At 22.3% G+C, this 22,319-nt stretch overlaps 6 protein-coding genes across 6 annotated transcripts; 4 read left to right on the top strand and 2 right to left on the bottom strand.

Annotated features, from left to right (window-relative positions):
• Nucleotides 1–832: 832 nt before the first annotated feature.
• On the top strand, nucleotides 833–2,338 carry PVVCY_1306730 (glycerol kinase, putative; the record flags this gene model as incomplete). The annotated part of the gene is made up of 1 exon (XM_008624343.2): nucleotides 833–2,338. One exon carries the CDS (start codon nucleotides 833–835, stop codon nucleotides 2,336–2,338), a length of 1,506 nt encoding a protein of 501 aa, XP_008622565.1.
• A 2,379-nt stretch (nucleotides 2,339–4,717) lies between these two features.
• PVVCY_1306740 (inner membrane complex protein 1f, putative) lies at nucleotides 4,718–8,250 on the top strand (the record flags this gene model as incomplete). The annotated part of the gene is made up of 3 exons (XM_008624344.2): nucleotides 4,718–4,762; nucleotides 4,887–4,946; nucleotides 5,086–8,250. The coding sequence occupies 3 exons, from the start codon at nucleotides 4,718–4,720 to the stop codon at nucleotides 8,248–8,250; spliced, it is 3,270 nt and encodes a 1,089-aa protein (XP_008622566.2).
• A 1,004-nt stretch (nucleotides 8,251–9,254) lies between these two features.
• On the top strand, nucleotides 9,255–10,008 carry PVVCY_1306750 (conserved Plasmodium protein, unknown function; the record flags this gene model as incomplete). The annotated part of the gene is made up of 2 exons (XM_008624345.2): nucleotides 9,255–9,336; nucleotides 9,551–10,008. The coding sequence occupies 2 exons, from the start codon at nucleotides 9,255–9,257 to the stop codon at nucleotides 10,006–10,008; spliced, it is 540 nt and encodes a 179-aa protein (XP_008622567.2).
• A 1,070-nt stretch (nucleotides 10,009–11,078) lies between these two features.
• Nucleotides 11,079–12,272, bottom strand: PVVCY_1306760 (conserved Plasmodium protein, unknown function; the record flags this gene model as incomplete). The annotated part of the gene is made up of 1 exon (XM_008624346.2): nucleotides 11,079–12,272. One exon carries the CDS (start codon nucleotides 12,270–12,272, stop codon nucleotides 11,079–11,081), a length of 1,194 nt encoding a protein of 397 aa, XP_008622568.2.
• Nucleotides 12,273–12,684: 412 nt separating this feature from the next.
• PVVCY_1306770 (conserved Plasmodium protein, unknown function) lies at nucleotides 12,685–17,814 on the top strand (the record flags this gene model as incomplete). The annotated part of the gene is made up of 1 exon (XM_037634809.1): nucleotides 12,685–17,814. The coding sequence occupies one exon, from the start codon at nucleotides 12,685–12,687 to the stop codon at nucleotides 17,812–17,814; it is 5,130 nt and encodes a 1,709-aa protein (XP_037490855.1).
• Nucleotides 17,815–18,379: 565 nt separating this feature from the next.
• Nucleotides 18,380–21,331, bottom strand: PVVCY_1306780 (ABC transporter B family member 6, putative; the record flags this gene model as incomplete). Its single annotated transcript, XM_008624348.2, has 1 exon — nucleotides 18,380–21,331. The coding sequence occupies one exon, from the start codon at nucleotides 21,329–21,331 to the stop codon at nucleotides 18,380–18,382; it is 2,952 nt and encodes a 983-aa protein (XP_008622570.2).
• Between the last annotated feature and the right edge of the window lie 988 nt (nucleotides 21,332–22,319).

Consider the following 22,319-nt stretch of genomic DNA (forward strand, 5'->3'; position numbering starts at 1 on the left):
ACTAGTTAATAATATTATTTGCTTATAATAAGATCTTATGCTTATTTACATGCATATACATTTTAGAAAAGAAAAAAGAAAAAAAAATAAATACATTGTAAAATGTACACCAAAAAATAATTTTTATTTACACACCTTAAAAAAATGCGAAACAAATAAGAGTAATTAATTTTGTTGTAATACACTAGCTTAACCCTTTTCATCAATTATTATTAATGTTATATATGTTTACATTTTTGATAAATACACTATTAGTGTGTGCGTAATACTCTGTCACAGGTGTATATATTTTTTTATATGTATATAAAAGTTCTTTCATAAAATAAAGTGTGCACTAATTGGTGATATTATATAATAAGTATAGGTTATGGGGATATGATTTTTTTAAGCAAACACGCGAAAGTTGATTATCCGTAGTTAAAAAATTAATTGAGCTTTAAATCGCTATAAAAAAAATAATAATAATAAAATAAATAATAAGAGTAAAGTTTTTTATTATATTTGTAGATAAAGTACTAACACACTGTTTTCCGTCATTTGTTTTGTAAGAAATAAAAAATAATACAATTATATACATGCCTAGTTACTATATGTTGCTCATTTTTTTTTTTGATTATATGTACCTATATATTTTTTATGTATTTGTGGTATAGTGTGTTTCACAAATAAAAATACCGAATGTTAACTAATACATTTTGTGTTAAAATATTTTTTTCATTTTTTATTTGAAGATTCATATATAAAATAATTTGTATTTAACTTTTTATCCAGGTTTTCCATAAAATTATAACTTAAAATTTTCTGTTTATCTTTTAAAAATTAAACACACAAAATGAATGTAATATTAAGTATAGACCAAAGTACTCAGTCCACTAAGTTGATCTTCTTTGATGAAGAATTAAAGGTGTTGCATATGAACAGCTTAAACCATGAGCAAAAATGTTCTAAGCCTGGTTGGTATGAGCATGATCCAGAGGAGATTATTGAGAATTTATATAAATTAATGAATGAAGGAATGAGTGTTTTAAAAGAAAAATATAAACAGGTTGTAATAAAATGTATAGGTATTACTAACCAACGAGAAACTGTTATAATATGGGATAAAGAAACTGGTAAACCTTTATACAACGCAATAGTATGGTTAGATACAAGAGTAGAAAAACTTGTTACGGAATTTTCTAAAAAGTATAATAATGATTATTTTCAGAAAAAAACAGGTACATACTTTAATACCTATTTTAGTGCTTTTAAAATATTATGGTTAATAAAAAATAATAAAACTATAAAGGATAAGGTAAAAAATGGTACAGCTATGATTGGAAATATAAATACATGGTTGATTTATAATTTAACTAAAGGCAATTGTTATACAGATGTAACAAATGCATCTAGAACCCTTTTAATGGATATCAAAACATTACAATGGGATCCAGAAATGTGTAAAATGTTTGGTATTAGTAATATGTCTTCTTTACCTGAAATAAAAAGTAATTGTTATAATTTTGGTTCAGTAAAATCAGAAAAGGTACCTGAATATTTAAATGTTCCAATTAGTGGTTGTATAGGTGACCAACAAAGTGCATGTATAGGTCAGGCAATTTTTGATGAAGGAGAAGCAAAGTGTACATATGGAACTGGTGTTTTCTTATTAGTTAATACAGGAAAAAAAATTGTATATTCTTCTTGTGGATTAATCACAACAGTTTGTTATAAATTTAACGACGATGATAAACCAAATTATGCTCTTGAAGGTTCAATAGGTACAGCTGGATCGGGTGTATCATGGTTAGAAAATGTTAATTTAGTTAAAAACACGTCTGAAGTAAGTGAAATTATGGAAAATTGTAAAGACACTGAAGGAGTTGTATTTGTTCCAGCTTTTGGTGGTTTATTTGCTCCAAGATGGAGGTCAGATGCTAGAGCATGTATAAGTGGCATGTCTTTTAATACAAGCAGGGCTCATATTGTTAGAGCCTTATTAGAAGGTATAGTTTTCCAATTAAGTGAAATAGTAAACTCATTAACATCTGATATGAATATAGAAATGATTCATCTTTTGAGATGTGATGGAGGTATGACTAAAAATAAAGCCTTCATGCAATTTAATGCAGACATATTAAATACACAAATTGAAGTATCGAAATATGAGGAAGTAACTGCTCTTGGCGCTGCTGTATTAGCTGGTTTGGGAATTAAACTATGGAAAGATTTAGATAGTGTTAAAAGTTTAATAAGAAATAAGGAATGCACATTTAATTCCAATATGGACAGTAAGAGTCGAAGCAAAAAAATGAAAGAATGGAATAAAGCCGTTAATAAAGAATTATTAGAATCATAATCTTTATCTCATTTTTATTTATAATTGTTTCGAATTTGTTTATATTTTTTATTACTTTTTTAATGTAAGCACATTACCGTTTCTTTACCTACCATTTTATACTTTCCCAGAATTTCATAATTTCTCGCATTGTAATGTATATATAATATTTTACAGCTTATTTACATTGGCGAGTTATAATTATGGGGAATATATATATATATATATATGGTTATAATAGTATCAATAAGAACGTAAATATAACATCCATAATAATATAGTATTATTGTAGTAATAATTGTATTAATGTGGAAAACGAAGAATTTTGTGGTGTTATTAAAGCACATGCCTAATGTTAAGGCATTATATGAAAGCGTAAACAAAAAACATAATAAAATGGATTTCTATACTTATCTGGGGATATTTGCCTAATGTTGCACATAAGTATATAAACAAATGTATTAAAATATGCATACGCTTTCATGTGCTAGGCAGCATGAAATTAGAAAGTAAATTAATTCTAATTGCGGAATGACGATTAGATATAATGTAGATTATTTTGTTTTTAATATTTTCTACCTAAAAATTGCATAGTTGCTATGCTATCATCAAAATTGTTTAATGATAATATATTTTTTTATTATAAATTGTGTAGTTTAATATTCACTTTAAATTTCGTAATATTAAAACGTATTACCATTTTGTTATATATACATATTTTTTTTTATTATTTTCCTATTGTGTTATTTTATTATTATTTATTTTTTGCTATTAAAGGAGCACGTGAACAAATTTAAACAACTTTTAATAACTTATGGAATTAAATTAATATTTTCCTATATGTATAAAACGATAATTAAAAGTACATTTATGTGACGTTACAATAAATGGGAACTGCTATATGTATGTAATATATATTTATATTTAAAAGGACAATAATAAATAAAAAAACAAGAGTAATGTTTCCTACGTATAAATAAAAAAAATGTGGTGTGTGAAAAATTGGCTAAAACAGTTAAAGTATATTTTTATATTGTAAAAAAATATAGATAAATATTAAATCAATGTACTACAAAATTAACATTGTAAAAAATTTGGAATTTTGGAAAATAATTTTTTACATATATATATATTTGGAACACCGAGGGAATTAGAATTTTTCTACATATATAGTGTTATTGTTGGGGTGTGGAGAAATAAATAAGAGATTTTAATAACAAAGTAAAATTGTTAAATTTAATTTCTTTTGATTTTTTTGTCACACACACACTTATTCAAAAACATTTGAATTATGTTTTTTTTTTTTCTATATTTTCACAAATATTTCTATAGGTAACAATGGTTTATCTATTTTTATTTACCGTGACTACAAAATTGTATGTTATAAATACTATTTTTTTGTAACAAAACAAAAATATATCATCTATTAAATATTTATTGAATATATTTGTAACATTGATAAAAAATAAAAAATATAGTACAGTTGTATTATATATATAAAAGAAAAATTTTATGTTCATTAATATATATATATTGAAGGATGCACGAATACAAAAATATAAAAAATGAAAGTTATATTTTAGTAATATAAATAAATAAATATATATATTACAAAATTTTAATTTTAGTTAGTTTTAACTAATATTTAATCATTAATTTTTATGAACAAATTTTTTTCTACATTTTTTTTTTTTTTACAACAACCAACATTTAGAATTTTTTTTTATTAACAAATCATAATTTTAGTTGTGTGTATAATTTTTAGCTGTTTTGTTAATGTAATAAAAAAAAAGTTAAAAAAATATATGTAGTACTGGAGATTAATATAATAACCATAATTTTTAATAAGGCAACACGCTAATTTTTATATGTTATATATAATATATTTTTTTTTGAGAATTGTTCTTGCCTATTTAAAAAAATATCGATAAAAAAAAGCCATAATAATAAATTTTTTTTTTTAATATAATATATTTTCATATTTATTTTTTCCATTTAAAAAAGACGTTGTGTATGTGAAATATTTTATTATTTTGTTATACTATATTCATTATTTTGTTTTATTTTATTTATTTTTTGTATTATTTGTTTATTGTTTTTTTGTTTATTTATTATTTTTTGTTTATTGTACAACATCGCTGTATAAATCATTAAATAGTTACTAGAGTTTTGTTGAAAAATACATATATATAATGATATTTTTCCGAATAGACAGCAATGTTCTATAAAATCATAAAAAAGTAGACATTTCAAAAATATATAAAATAATCCTATAACATATTAGAATTAAGTATATTAATTTGTTTTAATATTATATATATGTGTATGTATATGTGTATCTTTGTACATTGGGTGCACTGTTGAATGCTTAAGATATCCATTAACTGCTGAATTATCAATATGCTGAAAAATACCATAAAAACAAATAGAACAAAGCGAGAAGAAGTAAATATTCTTTTATTTTCGTTATTTTGTTAAGATATATATCAATTATTTTCTCATAATCTATTTATATTTTCTGAAAACCCATTTAGTAATATTTTTTATCATTTTTTTAATTTTTTTATAGAGTAGGGCATTATTAGAAAAAAAGTTGTCGAAAGATTCTGTTACGTCTACAAAATTTTGTGTAATAATAAATGCATGGATAATAAATATTTATATATGTACAAGCATGTCGGTGTGGCGTGTTTTTTTCCTTTTTTGCATATATATGTGTGTCATTTAAATTTTTATAAATTTCGAGTAATATTTTTACATTTTTATAGGATTCATCTGAAGATAGAGAAGAAGATTCAAACAGCAGCAGCAACATTAATTTAAATATATTGAAAAAATCAAATACAAAAATTTCAAATGTTGATAATACTGACTCATTTGTTCGTAACAGTAAATCGCATTTGAAAAATTTTTCGGCAAAATCTAATAAAAAAAATTCATACAAAATAAATAAAGTGACTGAATTTAATAAGGATAACAACACAGTTTCATATAATAACATAAAACAAGGAGATTTGAAAAGAGAAGACATCAATTTAGGTGACAATATAATTTATAATAAGATAGAAAATAACTTTGGAGTATATAGTGGAAAGCCTCAAGAAGGTATCAGCAATCAAATACAAAGTGAAAATCAAGCAATACATAATTTTAAAGAAAATAATAAAAAATTTTTGAAGAACGTAACAGATATACCAATTGGTGGGAATATAACAAATTTATCTCATATAATACCATTTAAAAAAGGCAACTTGATAAATACTGAAAATAATTTACGTAGTGATATTATTGTTAATAGTACATTGCCATATCCATATTATGATAACAAAAGTAATTATTTAAAAAACGAATTAGATTATTGCAATATACCTGATACATTTAAATCATCTTCTATTGTTGGTGCAAATTATAACACCGTCAATTTGTATAATGATAATTATTTAGAAGCTATTAACAAAGAGAATTTGAAATTTTTTATGAATAATAATTTGAATATACCCGAGAAGAATTTCAATAATTACACTAACAGTTTTAACCCATATCTGGCTGGTAATTACAATAGCTACACTTTGCCTACATATAATAATAGTAATTTTAGCAGCAATTTGATCAGTCCTACTAGTAATAATATTGATTTATATGGGAATAATAATTCATTAATTAAGGAAAATTTTACCGCAGCTCACTCAAATTTTAATAATATAGAAAATAAGTATAAAGACATAGAAGCATATAGTAAGCCTTTACATGAATTATATAGCAATCCATATATAACGAATGAAATGGACTTTACAAATATGTATAATAGTTATACACCAATAGACAATAATAGCACCAAAAATGTTATTGATAATTCAAATTACATAATTAATGGAAGTACATCATTACCTATGTCAACTTTAGGGGCATCTAATTTTGGAGTTACAGGCGTTGGAAATGTTTATGATAATAAAATAAATTTAGATATGTATAATAGTAATGGTCAGCATATTAATAATGAATCTAGTAATTGTATGATTAAGGAACCTACAGTAGAAATCGAAAATAAATTATTAAAGCCTACAAATACGATATTGGAAAATGAAGTGAGAAAAAATGATGTTACAATATCTGAAAAAGTTAGTTCGCACACTGACTATTCCAGAGCAACTCACAGTTCCCATGTTGTTGATAAAAAAATAGTGCATGAAGGATTTGAAACAATAAAAATTCCCAAGTACCGTGAAGTAGAAATAGTTGAAAAAATTGTCGAGGTTCCAGTAATACATAAAGTTAACAAATATGTGAATAAATATGAAATTAAAGAAGTAGAAAAGGTAGTAAAGAAGCCAATTAACAAATATGTTGAAACTAAAATAGAAGTACCTGAATTACACTTTCGAGACAAAATAGTCGAAGTTCCTGAGTTGCAAGAAATTGTAAAGGTTGTAGAAAAGGAAGAGGTGAAAGAAAGACTTGTATATAAGAATAAAATTGAAACAAAAATAATACCAAAGTATATTGAAGTTCCTGTAATAAAAATAGTCGACAAATATGAAAGTTATGATGATATAGGGGAAGTTATAAAAACAGTACCAGTAAAGAAGATAGTGGAAATACCAAATGAAATAATAAAAAAAGTTAAAGTTCCTGTTAAAAAAATAATTGAAGAACCGAATTATGTTCCAATAATTAAATATCGAGATATTCCAATAGAAAAGATTAGATATGTTCCTAAAGTGCAAACAATTGAATTAGTAAAAAATATTCCAAAAATTATAGATATTCCAGTTCCAGTAAAAGTTCCTAAAATAAAAATAATAGATAAACCAGTATACATAAATAAATATGTTGATAGACCTGTAGTTGTACCAGTTTCAAAAACAATTAAGCCCGTATATAAGTATGAAGGTAAAAAGGTGATAGAAATACCTATACATAAACCTTACATTGTTACACATGATACAATTGTTCCTAGGTATGTTGAAAATGATATGCGTAGTGGTAGACGGGAAGTATATGCTCGAAAATTAGACATAAATTCATTGAATCCAATAATTAGAAATGAATTATTTAATAGAGTAAATAAAAATAACTTCAACTTACAAAGATCAATGAGTGCAAGTAATCTTATGGGAAATATAAAATATGGTGGTGATATTTGCTATTCATCTAACAATATAAATTTTAATGGAATAAATAAAATTGATAGGAATAATATGTCGTCAAACCAATATTATAAAATAGATTTCGATAAAAATTGTGATTTTTCTTATAACCCAGGTGTACGAAATAATATGAGGCAAGTTCCAAGAAGCATGTCTCGAAATAATAATAGGCATAGTAATAAAAATTCAAATGGATTACAATTTACGAAAAGTTTGAATAGTAATAATAAAATAGGTATGAGTAATAATGGGGCATTTAACTTTTCAAAAAATGTTTGTCATTCGAGTAACCCAATAAAAGGGATGAATAATAATAGTAACGGTGTTTCTACGTTTAATTTAAAAGAAATAATTGTCAAAGGTAGGAATAGAAGTGGAATGACAAGAAATGGTTTAAATTCATCGAATAGATTACACAGTGGGAAACAGTTGAATTTTGATCGCAATTCTCAATTTCAAAAAAGTAAGGGAAACAATAATTATGGATATATAAATGATATGAAAAACGAATTTAAGAATAAAGAACAATTATATAAGTACCAATCAGGTAGTCGAGAAAATATAAGAAGTAATGATTACAGAAGTTTAAATAATTCCAATAGTATACCACCCTCAAGAAACTTAAGTCCTAGTGTCGGATCAGTTGATGGAATTAGCACATATGTTGTTGAATATTTAGGAGATGATGAAAGAAAAATTAGCGACCGTAGTTTTACTAATGAATTAAATAACATGGGAGAAAATATAGGTAGTAATTATTCTTTTAGTGGTGATATGCGTAGATAGGGAAATGAGTAAATTTTCTAGTTCATAGAGAAGAATAGAAAGACGTGAAAAAAAAAAATGAAAAACAATTTTAGAAATATTATGACATGTTAAGTGGCAGTTGTTTAAATATGTATATTGATTTTTTTTTTATCATCATTAGAATGAATTGTGTGTGAAATTGAGTTTCTTTTAGTCCGTTTATTTCATTAATTTTATGATTTTAGTAAGGTTTGGAAAGAACAAGATGGTGTTAAAATTATTGTGGTTTAATTTGTTTGGTAGTATATATTTTATTTTGTTTATGTGTCAGTTTATCATATTGTATAATTAAAACGTTTTATTTATTTATTGTGTGGTAAAACAACATGTATAAAAACCTTTTCTTTACTTTATTTACTTTTTGAGGATAATAATATGTGTATACATTTAATTATATATAATACAGAGATATTCAACATTTTTACATTGATTTTTTTCCTTTGTGCCAAGTAGGGGTGTAGTACTTTTATTTATTAACTTTAATTCATTACTAACTAATTGTGAATATATAAATATAGAAAATAAATCGATACTATATTCGATTGAGATTCGAAAAATTAAATAATTTCAAAAAGAAAAAATGGTTAGCCTTTTTAAAAAATAAAATTACTAACGAAAAAAAATTATTATGTAATTTTTTTTTACACATAAGATATTATTTATGCTAAGACTATTTTTTTAATATATTGTATATGAGAAAATATATTGAAAGGGTGTATATATTTCGACTTGCGTAAATAATGGGAAAAATGTTTAGCTTAATAATTTGTATTGTATAATAAAATTAAGTAATATTTTAAAAAGGTTGATATAATATATAAATTGATAATTTTATGTTAAAAATTTAGTAGTTATTTATAAGTGTAAAAAGAATAATTTAATGTGCCTGAAATATTGGGATTTGTGTAGCAATGATATATAAATATAAAAAAAATTAATTTATTGGTTAAATTTATTATTTTTTACGTTATAGATTTTTAAGGATGAAAAAAATTTCAAAGTACATTGCTATTATTGCTATTTTATTTTTAGCTCGATTTCTATGTATTAAGGAAAAAAAAACAGGTACGATTTTTTTTTTTTGATTTTTATCTATATATAATTAAATTAGTGTGAGTCTACATGAAATAATTTTTAATATAAATTTTGATTAAAATTTATTATTACATATATTTTTTATTATATATAATTTAAGATAATTTACGATTATTTATTATTTCTTTTTTTTGCTTTATCAAATATATTACAATGAGAAAATTAATATTTTTAATCGTTATAGTGTTATCCTTTTTAGGATTAATAGAAAGTAGAGGTAGAAATTCGAATAGGAATTCTAAAATAAATAAGCTACCAGTAATTAAAGATTCTACAAAATTAATAAGTATTATAGATAAAACACCTAAAAAGCAATATATAACTTATATTTACCATAGTTCTATTTGCTCTTATTGCTCTTTAATAATGGATGCTTTAGAAGGTAATGAGCATGTTGAAATGGTAGATATGGATGAAGATAGTAAATTAGAGGATTTGATAAAAACCGATAAACCTATTGTTGTTATATTAAAAAATATAAATAAGGAAGATTCAGTTGAGAGAAGTAAATTTTATCATGAGTTACAAACAAAAGGAGGTAAACTTCGTGTGCCTGCTTTAGAAATAGATAATCACATAATGTATGAGTCTCAAGAGATATTAGCATTTTATAAACATTTACTTAGTAAATTTGAAAATTGAATAATATAAATTAATTATATAATTAATATGTTTATAAATTATATTTGTAATGGGTTGATAAAACAAGAAAGAAATTTCAACCGAATAAAAAATGGTGATTTTTTTGAGGATATAATAAATGGCTGAAATGCGAGAACAATAAAATTTATTACACATTACAGAATTAAACAAATTATAACATATTAATATTATTATTTTTTAGTATATAAGATAAAGAAAAAAAATGAAATAAATTCAGTTTTAAGTAAATATAAATGAAGATTATTAAAAGTGTGTACTATTTTATGCATAAATATTGGTACATTTCTTATTATTCCAATTTTTTAATTTTATTGATTTTTTGTATAGTTGATTATTAATTAAAACTTTTGTTATAAATTTAATTATTAAAATAAAATCAAAAAAATACATATATATATAATATAAGTATTAATTTTAATGTATATTTGGTACTACCATTGTCTACATTGCTATAGACAATTAGTTTATTAAAAATTATTTATAATGTTTAAGGAAGTAGTATATACTATATATATGGGTGAGTATTATTTTTTTCAATTCATTATGTTGTGTTAATTGCGCATATATATATTTTTTTGTATATTTTTTTGTATATTTTTTTGTATATTTTTTTAAATAATAACGGTCATATGTTGTTATTTTTCTTTCAAGAGTTGTTAACTTGATATTTAAAAAAACAATTTTTTTAAATGATAAATTTTATATATTTATAATAAAAACAATAATTACATTTTGTTAAGGAAATGAGGATGTGTGTATAAAATATTTGCATTCATTGGTCATTTTTCCAATTTTGTTGTTCTCAAAATTTAAAAAAATAACAAGTTTTACTAAAAAAATATAGGGTTTCAAAGGTTATGAAGGGATTACACACACATATGCATAGTGTGAAAAAGTAAAACTTTCAACAATACACGGAATAAATAATGTAGGGTTAAAAGGAGAGATAAATATTTTATAGGGAATATCCAAAACAAATTGATTATATAAGAAAAAATGAAATAAATATGTTAAAAAAATAAATTAATTTAGAATGTTGTAGAAATTCTTTACCATCCATATTTATCATTTGTTGTTCGTCGCTTATTGTGATTAACCTTTTGTAATATTTCATATTCTTTTTCAACAGCTTCTTTGGCTAGCCAATTTATTTGATGTTTTCGTTTTTGATTTTTTCCATGAATAATAACTTTATCAAATGTATTATTTGTTGGGTTGTAAACTTTTGTTTTTATGTCATATTTTTTACTTTTTTTTTCTTCTTCTACAATTGTAGGTTTCCAATCTTTTAATATTTCTTTTTGATTTATTACTGGAATATTTTTAAATTCGGCATTAATTTTTTTATTATCTTTTGAAAAATATTGATTATTAAATAATTTATCGAAATTTTTATTTACATTTATTTGGGAGGTATTATTTGTTGGTTGAGGGTAGTTGGGGAAGGTTGAATGGTAATTTGTACTATACATTGTATTGTAGTAGTTGTTATAATTTGCTTGGTAGTTTTGAAGGTAATTATTATTTGCAAAATTTGTGGGGTAATTATAATCTTGGTATAGCATATTAGTAGGATAATTTTGATATGCATTGTTTATATTATTGAGTGGCATTGCCATTGGCATATTATTATAATTTATCATATGATTTTGATTTATTTTATGTGTTTCTTTATTGGGACTAGGATTGGTGGTTGTATTTTTTTCTTCGTTTATTTTATTATGTTCATGATTTTTTAATTTTGTATCATCTTTGATTGAATTATTTTGATTTGTTTCTTCTATAGTACTTTTGTTTGTATCTTCATTATGCTTTTTATTATTACTGTACATATCATGATCAGAGTTTTGAATATCATCACTACTTTCTCCATCTTCACTATCTTCACTACTACTTGCTGTGTTTTTAGTTTGAGGATTAATTTTTTCTTCGCTTGGTTCTACTTGATCATTTTGTTCATCACTGGAATCATAATATGCCAATAAGTTTTCTAAATTTTTTTTTGATTCAATATTATTTGGCTGTTTTGTAATGAATTTCGTAATTTCTGTTTGCTTTATTATGTCTTCATGGGTATTTATAACTTTTGTTTGGCTTATCTTTTCAATATCATTTTTTTTAGGTGACTCTTCCTGTTTCTTTTTTAAATTATTTTCTTCTTTAATTTGTTTATTTTCTAATTTATTTTCTGATTGGTTTTCATTTTTTTGAGTTTTGTCAGTTTTCTTTCCACGCTTAGCCATACTTCATTTTTTTTTAATTAAAAATAGGATATTTAAATATTTATGAAATACTTTTTAGTTCATATTTATGGAAAATATAATTACAGATATGGAAAAAAAATATATATTTTTTATATAATAACTTTGATAAAATTTAAATATATTTTTTTATAATTATATGTATGGATATTTCAGTAGGTATATCATATTTATATGCGATTAAATTTTTATGGGTATTTGTTTTGCATAAAAATAGGATTGATGATTAAGCACATGACATACATATTTTTCTTTTTTTTAGGATTCTCTATTAATTTGAAAAATAAAATTATTGTACACTTATGAGATTGTTGTTTTTTTTTTTGATCAGCTTGTTTATGGATTATATATTTTTATCTTTTTTGGTGTATGTTTTTTCTATTTTTGTGTTATAATGTTTTTAAAATTGCTTTTGTTTTTCACAATTAATATTTGTTTTATATACACAAAATGTAATTCATATTATATAAGAAGAAAATTTTTTGAAAATTTATTTTTCTTAAGTTATAATTCAAACAATTTAAATAACTTTGATATAAATGGTAGTAAGAAAATAAAAGCTCTTGGTAAAAAGAGAGACTTTTTTACAAAATTAAAAAGTAAGGAATATAATGAAAGATATCAAAATGGTAGAAGAAAATATAAACATGTAGATAAGAAATTTCCAGCGTGTTTTTTTTTAGCTAATGAAGGGGAATTAGATAAGTTGGATACACAATATGATGATCAGAACAGTGGTAAATGTTTTTATGTTCCTGTAAAATATAAAAATAAAGGGTGTAGCTTAAATCGAAACAGCCGAATTTGTTCAGCAACATTTGATAGTATTTTTAAAGATAATTTTAATGAAAATGATAGACTAAAAAAAAGTGAATTAATATCAATTTTAGCATGTATATGTACAAATATAGTAATTCAATATTTAAAAATCAAAGAAGAAAAAAAAACAGAAAATTTTGATTACTCCTTTGATTATAGTGTTATGAACATATTGAAGTTGGTAAACTTTGAATATGATGTTAATGAGGAAATTACGAAAAAAAAAAAAAAAAAATATAAAAAAAAAAAAAATAAGACAAATGATGAGCTTGAAGATGATGAATATGTAGAAGAAGTAAACATAGATATAGACAATAAAAATACAAAAGAAGAAGATGAAAAATTAAATGAGTATATTAAAAAATTAGAATATAATACCATGGAATTAAATGAAATAGAACCATATATCGATTTATTTTTTGGAAAAAAAACTTATAAAAATATTTTTATAAAACATAATATTGATATACAAAAAATACACAAGGTTTTAAATGAAGCACTTTTTGATAAATGTAAAGAAAAGGAAAATGTTATACAACTTCAAAAATTTGTTGAAGAAGAAGAAAAAACTTTAAAAAAAAAAAAAATTAATGTAAGAAATGCAAAAACATTTAATGATTATATGCATAATTTTAATGCTTTAGAAGAGAGACGAAATATTGAGGAAGTAGAAAACATACTTTATGATGATGACGATATAAGTGATCTAATGGAAAATGAAACTGTAGAGAATAAAGATAAGAAGAAAAAAAAAAAAAAAAAAAGAGAAAACAGCCAAATTGCAAAATGGAAGAAGGACAATAAATATGGAGGGAAACTCGAGTTAGACCCCTCAAATGATGACGATGGTGATGGTGGTGATTATGATGATGATGGTGATGATGATGAAAGTTGGGAGGATGTAAGTGAAACGAATGAAGATGAGGAGGATGATAGTGAAAGGAATGAAGATGAGGAGGATGATAGTGAAAGGAATGAAAATGAGGAGGATGAAAATGGACGGAATGATGATGGAGAGGGCGAGAAAATAAATTCACTTTCTTACATTTTAATAAAAAATTGTGATAATTTAGAGAAGGAAAAAAAGGAAGATCAAAAAGAAGATAAAAGTGATATAATTTTAATAAAATTTATTTATGATAATAAGTATAAATGTGAATTTCGAACGGATATAGGTGTTATAGTATATGATGTGGAAAATTTGAAAATTTTGGAAAATCTGGAAAATTTGGGGAAAATAAAAATGATAAACACAGGAAAAGAGCCTAATGATAATATTATTGATAGTGATGAAAAAAATAAACTAAGTGAGGATAGTCTAAAGTTTATAGAAAACATAAATTTATTCGAATTATATTCTCTTCCATATAAAAAACGATATAAGAAAAAACAGAAAATAATAAAAGAAATAAATAAAAAAATAAATTATGATAATATAGAAGAAAAAGATAAAAGGGAATTATTATATACTTATTTAAGAATATGGGATAATGATTTACATTTTTATGAATTAAATAAGTTTGATATTAAAATGTTCGAAAAAGATAAAAATAATGACAAAGTTGATGAAAAAAAAAAATACAATTTTCTACAAAATTATAATTATTCAGATAAAGAAGAGATATTAATTACAAGTGATAGATACAACCAAATAGTTAGTAGCGAAAAAGATTTAAAAAAAACAAATAAAAATATTTATGATTTATTAAGTAATGATGAAAATTTCTTTAATAATGATTTTATTTCATTTAATTTAAATATATATATAAATAATAGAAAAGTAATAAATAATATTGATGATTTAATAAATACTTTAAAATCTTTTGACTGTTATTTTAGTAAAAATATTTTAAATTATTTAATAAAAATAAAAAAAGAAAACAAGGAGTTTTCATTTTTATCTTCTAAAGAATTTTTAAATAATTATACATTTGATGAGAAGGATGAATTATTTAGTGTAAACAAAATTTTAGACAAATGTAAAGTCGAGAGTAGATACATTAATTTATTTGGAAAAGATGAAGATGGAAATATTAAAAGTAATAGAATTTCAAAATTATTTGTATTCCCTATAACATCAAAATGTAGATTAAAAAAATATAGGTTTATTAAAAATGTTGAGTCAAATATATTTGATGCTCGAAAAGGGATAAATTTTGGTGGTGAAAAATGGAGGAATGGGATTCCTATTTACTCAATCATTGATGATAATAAAAAAAACAAAAGAAAAAATAGAGAAAAAAGTCTAGAAGAAAATAAGAAAAAAAATGAAAATAGTTATCTTACAAATTTAGTGGAAGATGAGGATGATACAGATTTTAGTAAAAAAATAGATAAAGAGTTGATAGATTTTGAAAATTTTAATAATATTATAAAATTAAAAGATGAAAATATAGAAGATATTGAAAAGGGGGGGGAAAATGAAAATAAAGAATATATTGAAAAGGGGGAAAAAAATGAAAATAAAGAATATATTGAAAAGGGGGAAAAAATTGAAAAACCAAATGTGGTGGAAAAAAATTATTTTAAAAAAATGATAGAGAAACAAAAAAAAATAAACGATTTTTTGAGTTTAGAGAATATGAAGGAAAATATAAAAAAGCATATTAACATTGTGGATTTAGATGGTGCGATTAAGCATTTTACAAATGAAGAAAGGGAAGGTGGGAAAAGCAGAAAGTTTGATAACGTCAATAATATTAATGAAGAAGAAAGAGACGAGTTTAATTACAATGAGCCCCCAAATTTGAATGAAGGAATAAGTAAAATGGAGGAAATCAAACTTGATGAATCTATAAAGAAACTATTACAAGATAATAATATGCACATGCGTAGATCAGACATAATAGGAACTGAGAATAAGGCGAATATTGAAAAAAAAAAAGAAGAAAAAGAAAAAATTAATAATTTTTTTAAGGATATGAAAGCAGAGATAAAAATAAGCAATGATACATGTGTCGGTTGTGGTATATCATTTCAAACAATAGATAAAAAAAGATTGGGGTATTTAAAAAATCATATATATGAAAAAGTAATGACTGATGAAGAAAATTCAGATAAAGATAGTATACTAAAAGAGATATATGAAGAAAATGAAAAAGGGAAAAATGAAAATACTGACGACAAGTATAAACTAGAGTTCGAAGAAATTATGAAATCAACAAAGGAGCACATTCAAAGGCAAAGTGAAACAAATGAAGAAGGTGCAAATAGCACAGAAATGGAGTATATAGAAGAAGAACAAATGAAGGATAGTCAAAACGAAATGGTGGATAACAAGCCGTATATATGTGAAAGATGTTTTGATTTGAAATATAAAAATAGCATAAAAAATAACTTAATAATTAACTATAGTAATAACAATGAAATAAGTGCACATGATTTTGAAAAATATGTTATAAATATTTTTAAAAAGAAATGCTTTATTATATATATAGTTGATATTTTAGATTTATATATATATTCAAATTTACAAAAATTATTTAAAATTTATAAAAAACTTCATTCAGATAAAAAAAAAGTTGAAGGGTTTTATTTTTGTATTAATAAAATAGATCTACTAAAGGGGTATAAAGAATTTACTGTTAAAACGTATATTCATAATTTTTTGAAAAGCCATAAAATAAATATATTATTTAATAATATATTTTTAGTAAGTGCAAAAACTGGTTATAATGTGAAAAAATTAATTTACACTGCCTATATGCGAAGTAAAAATGCCTTTATGAAAAAAAAAAAAAAAAAAAAAAAGGAAGACACTGAAGAAGTTGACGAAGAAAATGAGGAGGGTATGGAGGAAGAAGATAAAGAAATTGGAGACGATAATGAAGAATATAAAGAAATTGGAAACCATAATGAGGAATATAAAGATTTTATGAGTGAATTATATGAAAATGATGAGAATAAAAAAATATTAGAAGAATATGAAAGAAAGACAAGAAAAAAAAAAAATCCTAAAAATGTGAATTTATATATAGTAGGGAATGCAAATAGTGGTAAGTCTACACTTATAAATTATTTACTAAAAAGTTTAAAAAAAGAAAAAAATATGAATAATGGTTTTAACAATTTTTTAATCAGTAGCAGTATTATACCAGGTACAACATTAAAAAATATAAAAATAAAATTAAATAATAATTTAACGATAAATGATACTCCTGGTATAATTTCAAATAATTCGATTTTGTCTTATTTAAATTTTGATGAGATGAAATATGTAGTTTGTACAAAATTAAAAAAAAAAATTCCTTCAATTTATATTAATGAAAATGATTATATATTTATTGGTGGATTAGTATATATTAATATTTTAAATATAAAAAAATATTATTCTATAATGTCATTTTTTATGTCTGATAAAATTCCAATTATAAAAAGAAAAAGATTTTCAAAAGATCCAAAAGAATTTCTGAAGAAGAGAATCCAAAGTGGATATCTTTATCCACCATTTACAGTTGACAGATTTAATGAAATTAATGATTTTAAAAAATGTTATTTTAATATAAATAATCCATATATAAATATAGATAATAGTAGTTATGATATTCATATTCAAGGGTTGGGGTGTATTACTTTTTATTCTTTTCAAAATCTTGAGTTTGATTTATATACACTGAAAAATGTTGATGTTATTGGAAGACCTTCTTTAATGCCTTACCACAAAAAATATGGAATGCTTGATTTTTCAGTAAAAAAGAAAACATAAGATTGGCATTTTTAATAAATTGGCATGGTAGCACATTTATAGTGTTATGATTGTTTTTGTATGTAATTATTAAAATGGGGAATGTCCCAATAATTTTGTTACATATCCATATATATGCATATTTATATTTACAATTCTTTACTTTTGTTTATACAAGTTTTATTAATTTTTTTTAATCATTTTTCAAAAAAATATACAGGTATATATAACACACACATATTTATATAAATATGGTTTGTAAGCTTATTCACGCATTTTGTGTCTTTGTGAATATAAGATTTTATTTTTTTTAATTTTAACCAAAACATAAAAAATACAATAAACAATGAATAACAAAATATAAGAAAAAAATATAATTTTTTATAAACAAATTTAGGTAGTATATATGTGTTGGATATATACACATAGCAACTACATAACTAACAAATCAGCATCGTGAAAAATATGTATAAGTTTATAAAAATAACAAACTATGTTTATTAAAAAAAAATAAATAAAACATGGATAATTTATGAAATATGTTTTGTATAATTATATAAAATTTTAATATTCTCTTTCTATATCATTAAATTATATTATTTTTTGAGTTGTAGAATTCTTTATATGCTTCATTTTGATTCATAAGGTCAGAATGTTTACCTACATAAATATTTTTTCCAGAGAAATAAATAACTTTATCCATATTTTGTAAATTATCCATTAAATGAGTAATGAAAAAAGTAGTTTTTCCATAGCATAATTTATGTAAAGCTTTTTCTATTAATTTTTTATTTTCATTATCTAGATTACTAGCATGTTCATCGAGAATAAGAATTTTAGAATTTTTTAAAAAAGATCTAGCTATACATATTCTTTGTTTTTCACCGATTGATAATTTAGTACCTCTTTCACCAACAATAGTATCATATTTATTTTCCATGTTTAAAATTTTATCATGTAATTCCGCTTTAATGGATGCTTCAATCATTTCTTTATCAGTACATTGAAAATTTCCATATTTTATGTTGTAAGAAATTGTATTATTAAATAATATAGTATCTTGAGGTACTACAGATATATTTCTTCTTAGTGTATATAAATTGATATCTTGTATATTTTTATTATCTATATATATGTTTCCTGATTCTATTTCATAAAATTTTAATAGCAATTTTATTAATGTACTTTTTCCTAACCCGCTTTTTCCTACTATAGCTACTTTTTCCCCATCATTAATATGGCATGAAAAATTTTGAAAAATATAATTATTTTTTGTTTCTGAATTATTAGTATCAGAAGAGGTGTTTATATTTTTTCTAAGTTCATTGTTTAGATTGTCTTTAATTTCGGGGTTCATATTGTTAATATTTTCAATGGTATATAGATCATTATTTGATTTTATATTTTCTTTCATTTTTTCTGACTTTGTTTTAAATTTAGAAAAAAATATAAGAGTGGAATTCCAAATAGACTTTATTATTCCTGGATTTTGTTTGATATTATGGATTGATTTATTATTTACATCGACATTATTTTTTTTGAGATAAGAATCGTTATTAATTTGTGGATATTTAAATGTAACATTGTTAAAGATGATGTCTCCTTTTTGAATATTATATTTATGGCCATGGTTAATTGATTTCATTTTTTTAATCAAAATTTGAATCATAGATTCTATATCTACTAAACTTAATTTTGTTTCTCGATAAATAGTTCCGAACATATTTAATGGCATAGCTAGCTGAAATAATAAAGTATTTACTAATATTAGATAACTAAATGGGAAAACATCATTGGCTATATTTAAGTAAGTTAAATATAAACATAAAAATAGATTAAAATTAAGAATCATTTGTTGTCCCAAATTTAGAAAAGATAAAGATTTTTGAACATTTATAGCTTCTTTTTCGTATATTTTTTGTTCTTTTATAAATTTATTTAATTCATGTAATTCATTAGTATAATATTTTACTTGTTCAACATTTTGTATAGAATCTAGAAATATATTGAATGTATTTTGTTCTGATTTGTTCATATTTTTTCGAATAATAGTTCTTCTTTTTGTTACTAAAGTTGTGAATATTATATATAATAGCATATTAAGGCATGTGACAGCAGAAACACTATAATGTATTTTATATGATAATATATATAAATAAAGAATAAATTCTAAAATAATTGGAATAATTTGAAATACGATTACATTTAACAAGTTTGTAATACTTTTGCATCCTCTATTAAATACCATAGATAATTCTCCATTTTTTTTAGATAATATAAAGTTTAGATTTAAGTTATGAATTTTATAAAAAAACAATTTACTTATAAATGTTGATATTCGTTGACTTATAGTAGTAAAGACACTATTCCTTAATTCGTTTAATGTCGATGATAAAACTCGGGATAAGACATATGCTGATAATATAGTAACACAAGGGTCATTTGAAAATAGTGTAGTCAAACTATCGTTTGATAATTTTGTTTGTAAATTTACATTTTCAATAAATGAGGATAAAAGGATAGGAGTATATATTATTGATATTTTTGAGCATAATAAAAAAGCAAAAGAAAGAAATATCTTTGTTTTTAATTCTTTATTTTTAAATATAAAATTTTTAAATAGATATACTAATACTTTTATGTTTATATTTACTTTGCTATTTTTATTTTCGTAAATTTTTTCTAAATTATGTAAAATGGTATCTAACTCTTTTGCATCTATATTTTCAAATTTTCTTAACGGATCATTGTCTTTTTCATTATTATTATTTGTATAGTTGTATAATTGTATATTTGTTTTATTTTTTTCATTACTATGTTCATTTTTTTCTTGACTTTTTTTATCTACATTTTTTTCTTCACTCTTTTTATCTACATTTTTTGTTTTAGTTCCGAAATTATTTCGAATGATTAAGAAGGTATAGGATCGTGTGTCATTTAATTTTTTGTTGGAAAGAATATTTTTTTGATAAAATATATTATTTTTATAATTATACAAGTTGTCTGTTTTGTTATTCAATTTATTTTTTGTAACATTTTGAATCATAAATGTGTACTCATCATTTAATATAGGGGAATCGGAGGCACAAATAAGTGGATATCCCGATTGTATGTTTGACAAAAGTTTATAGCTATCATTTTTTGATGTATATTTTGAAGTGTAATTAAAGTTGTAATGTAATTTGGTACTTGTTTTATTTTCTGATAAATTATTTATTAAAATTTTGTTCTTGTTAATAATTGTATTTAGGTTGTTATATATATTATTTAACAATTTTTTGTTTGTTTGTTTTTGAAAAATATAGGAAGACAAAAAAATATGTTTATTTTTAATTGAATTAAAAATATGTGAGGTTTGATATTTCTTGTTAGTGTTACTAATTAATGTAACCAAATAAATATGGTCTGATATTTGATTGTTTCTTTTGATATCTTTACAAGATATGAGAAGGTTTTTGTTTAAAGTTGGGGATACATATTGACAAAAAAAAAGGTTTGATATTTTTGAACTTTTTTTTAAACAGTTATAATTATGCATATTTAAAAAAATATATTTTTCTTTACTCTTATAATTGTATATATGTATTATAAGAAATTTGAAGGTATAAAAATGTTGCAGAAAAAGTAACAAATACTTTAACTTAATTTTATTTTTTTAACTATATTCAAAATATAAAAATACTTTGAATAAAGCAATCCCCGAAAAAAAATATATAGCATACAATATATATGGGGAAAATAAGACATTTAATGGGTTATAAAATTGTATGTTTTTTCGCTTTCATTTCCCCTGATATTTCCCATTGATTATTTTTCTTTTTCTTTTTATATGTGTGAAAAAGTGTCAAAAACTTGACTAGCGAAAAAATATACGAATGCAGTACATTTAAACAAATTTTAAAAAAATAAATGTTTATGTAATCAAAATAATTAGAAGGAAATAAGCATTTATATATGTATGTCAATTTTTATGTAGCCATAAAAATAAAGAAAAAAAAATATTATATATATCATAATTTACAAGGATATGTTACATAATATAAAGGAAGTATGTATCATTTCAAAAAATATTATGCAAGCTTCTGCATATGCAATAGTTGCATATTTAATTGAAAAGATAAAATATCAAAATATATATACATAGCATAGATACATAAATATAGATATATATTTATTGTTGTAATTTTTGGTTATTTATTTATTTAAATATATTTCATGGAAATATATATACGGATATATTAATATGATGTGGATAATCTCCTGGAATTTTTACTAAAAATATGCAGAGTCGTGTTTGAAAAAAAAACATATGCGTGAATATATGTATAATAATTTTTCCATTTTTTTAAATGTAGATATATGAATGAGTAAATATATATATAAATATAGATACATTTTTTTTGACAAAAAAATTATAAAAAGAAAAATAAGAAGGATAAAATGTGGTTTTTGATTCCTTTATATAAAAATATATGAATTATTCATTATTATATTTTTCTAAATATATATTGTTCTGTATGCATGTT

Source organism: Plasmodium vinckei (assembly GCF_900681995.1).
Source record: "Plasmodium vinckei vinckei genome assembly, chromosome: PVVCY_13".
NCBI lineage: Eukaryota > Apicomplexa > Aconoidasida > Haemosporida > Plasmodiidae > Plasmodium > Plasmodium vinckei.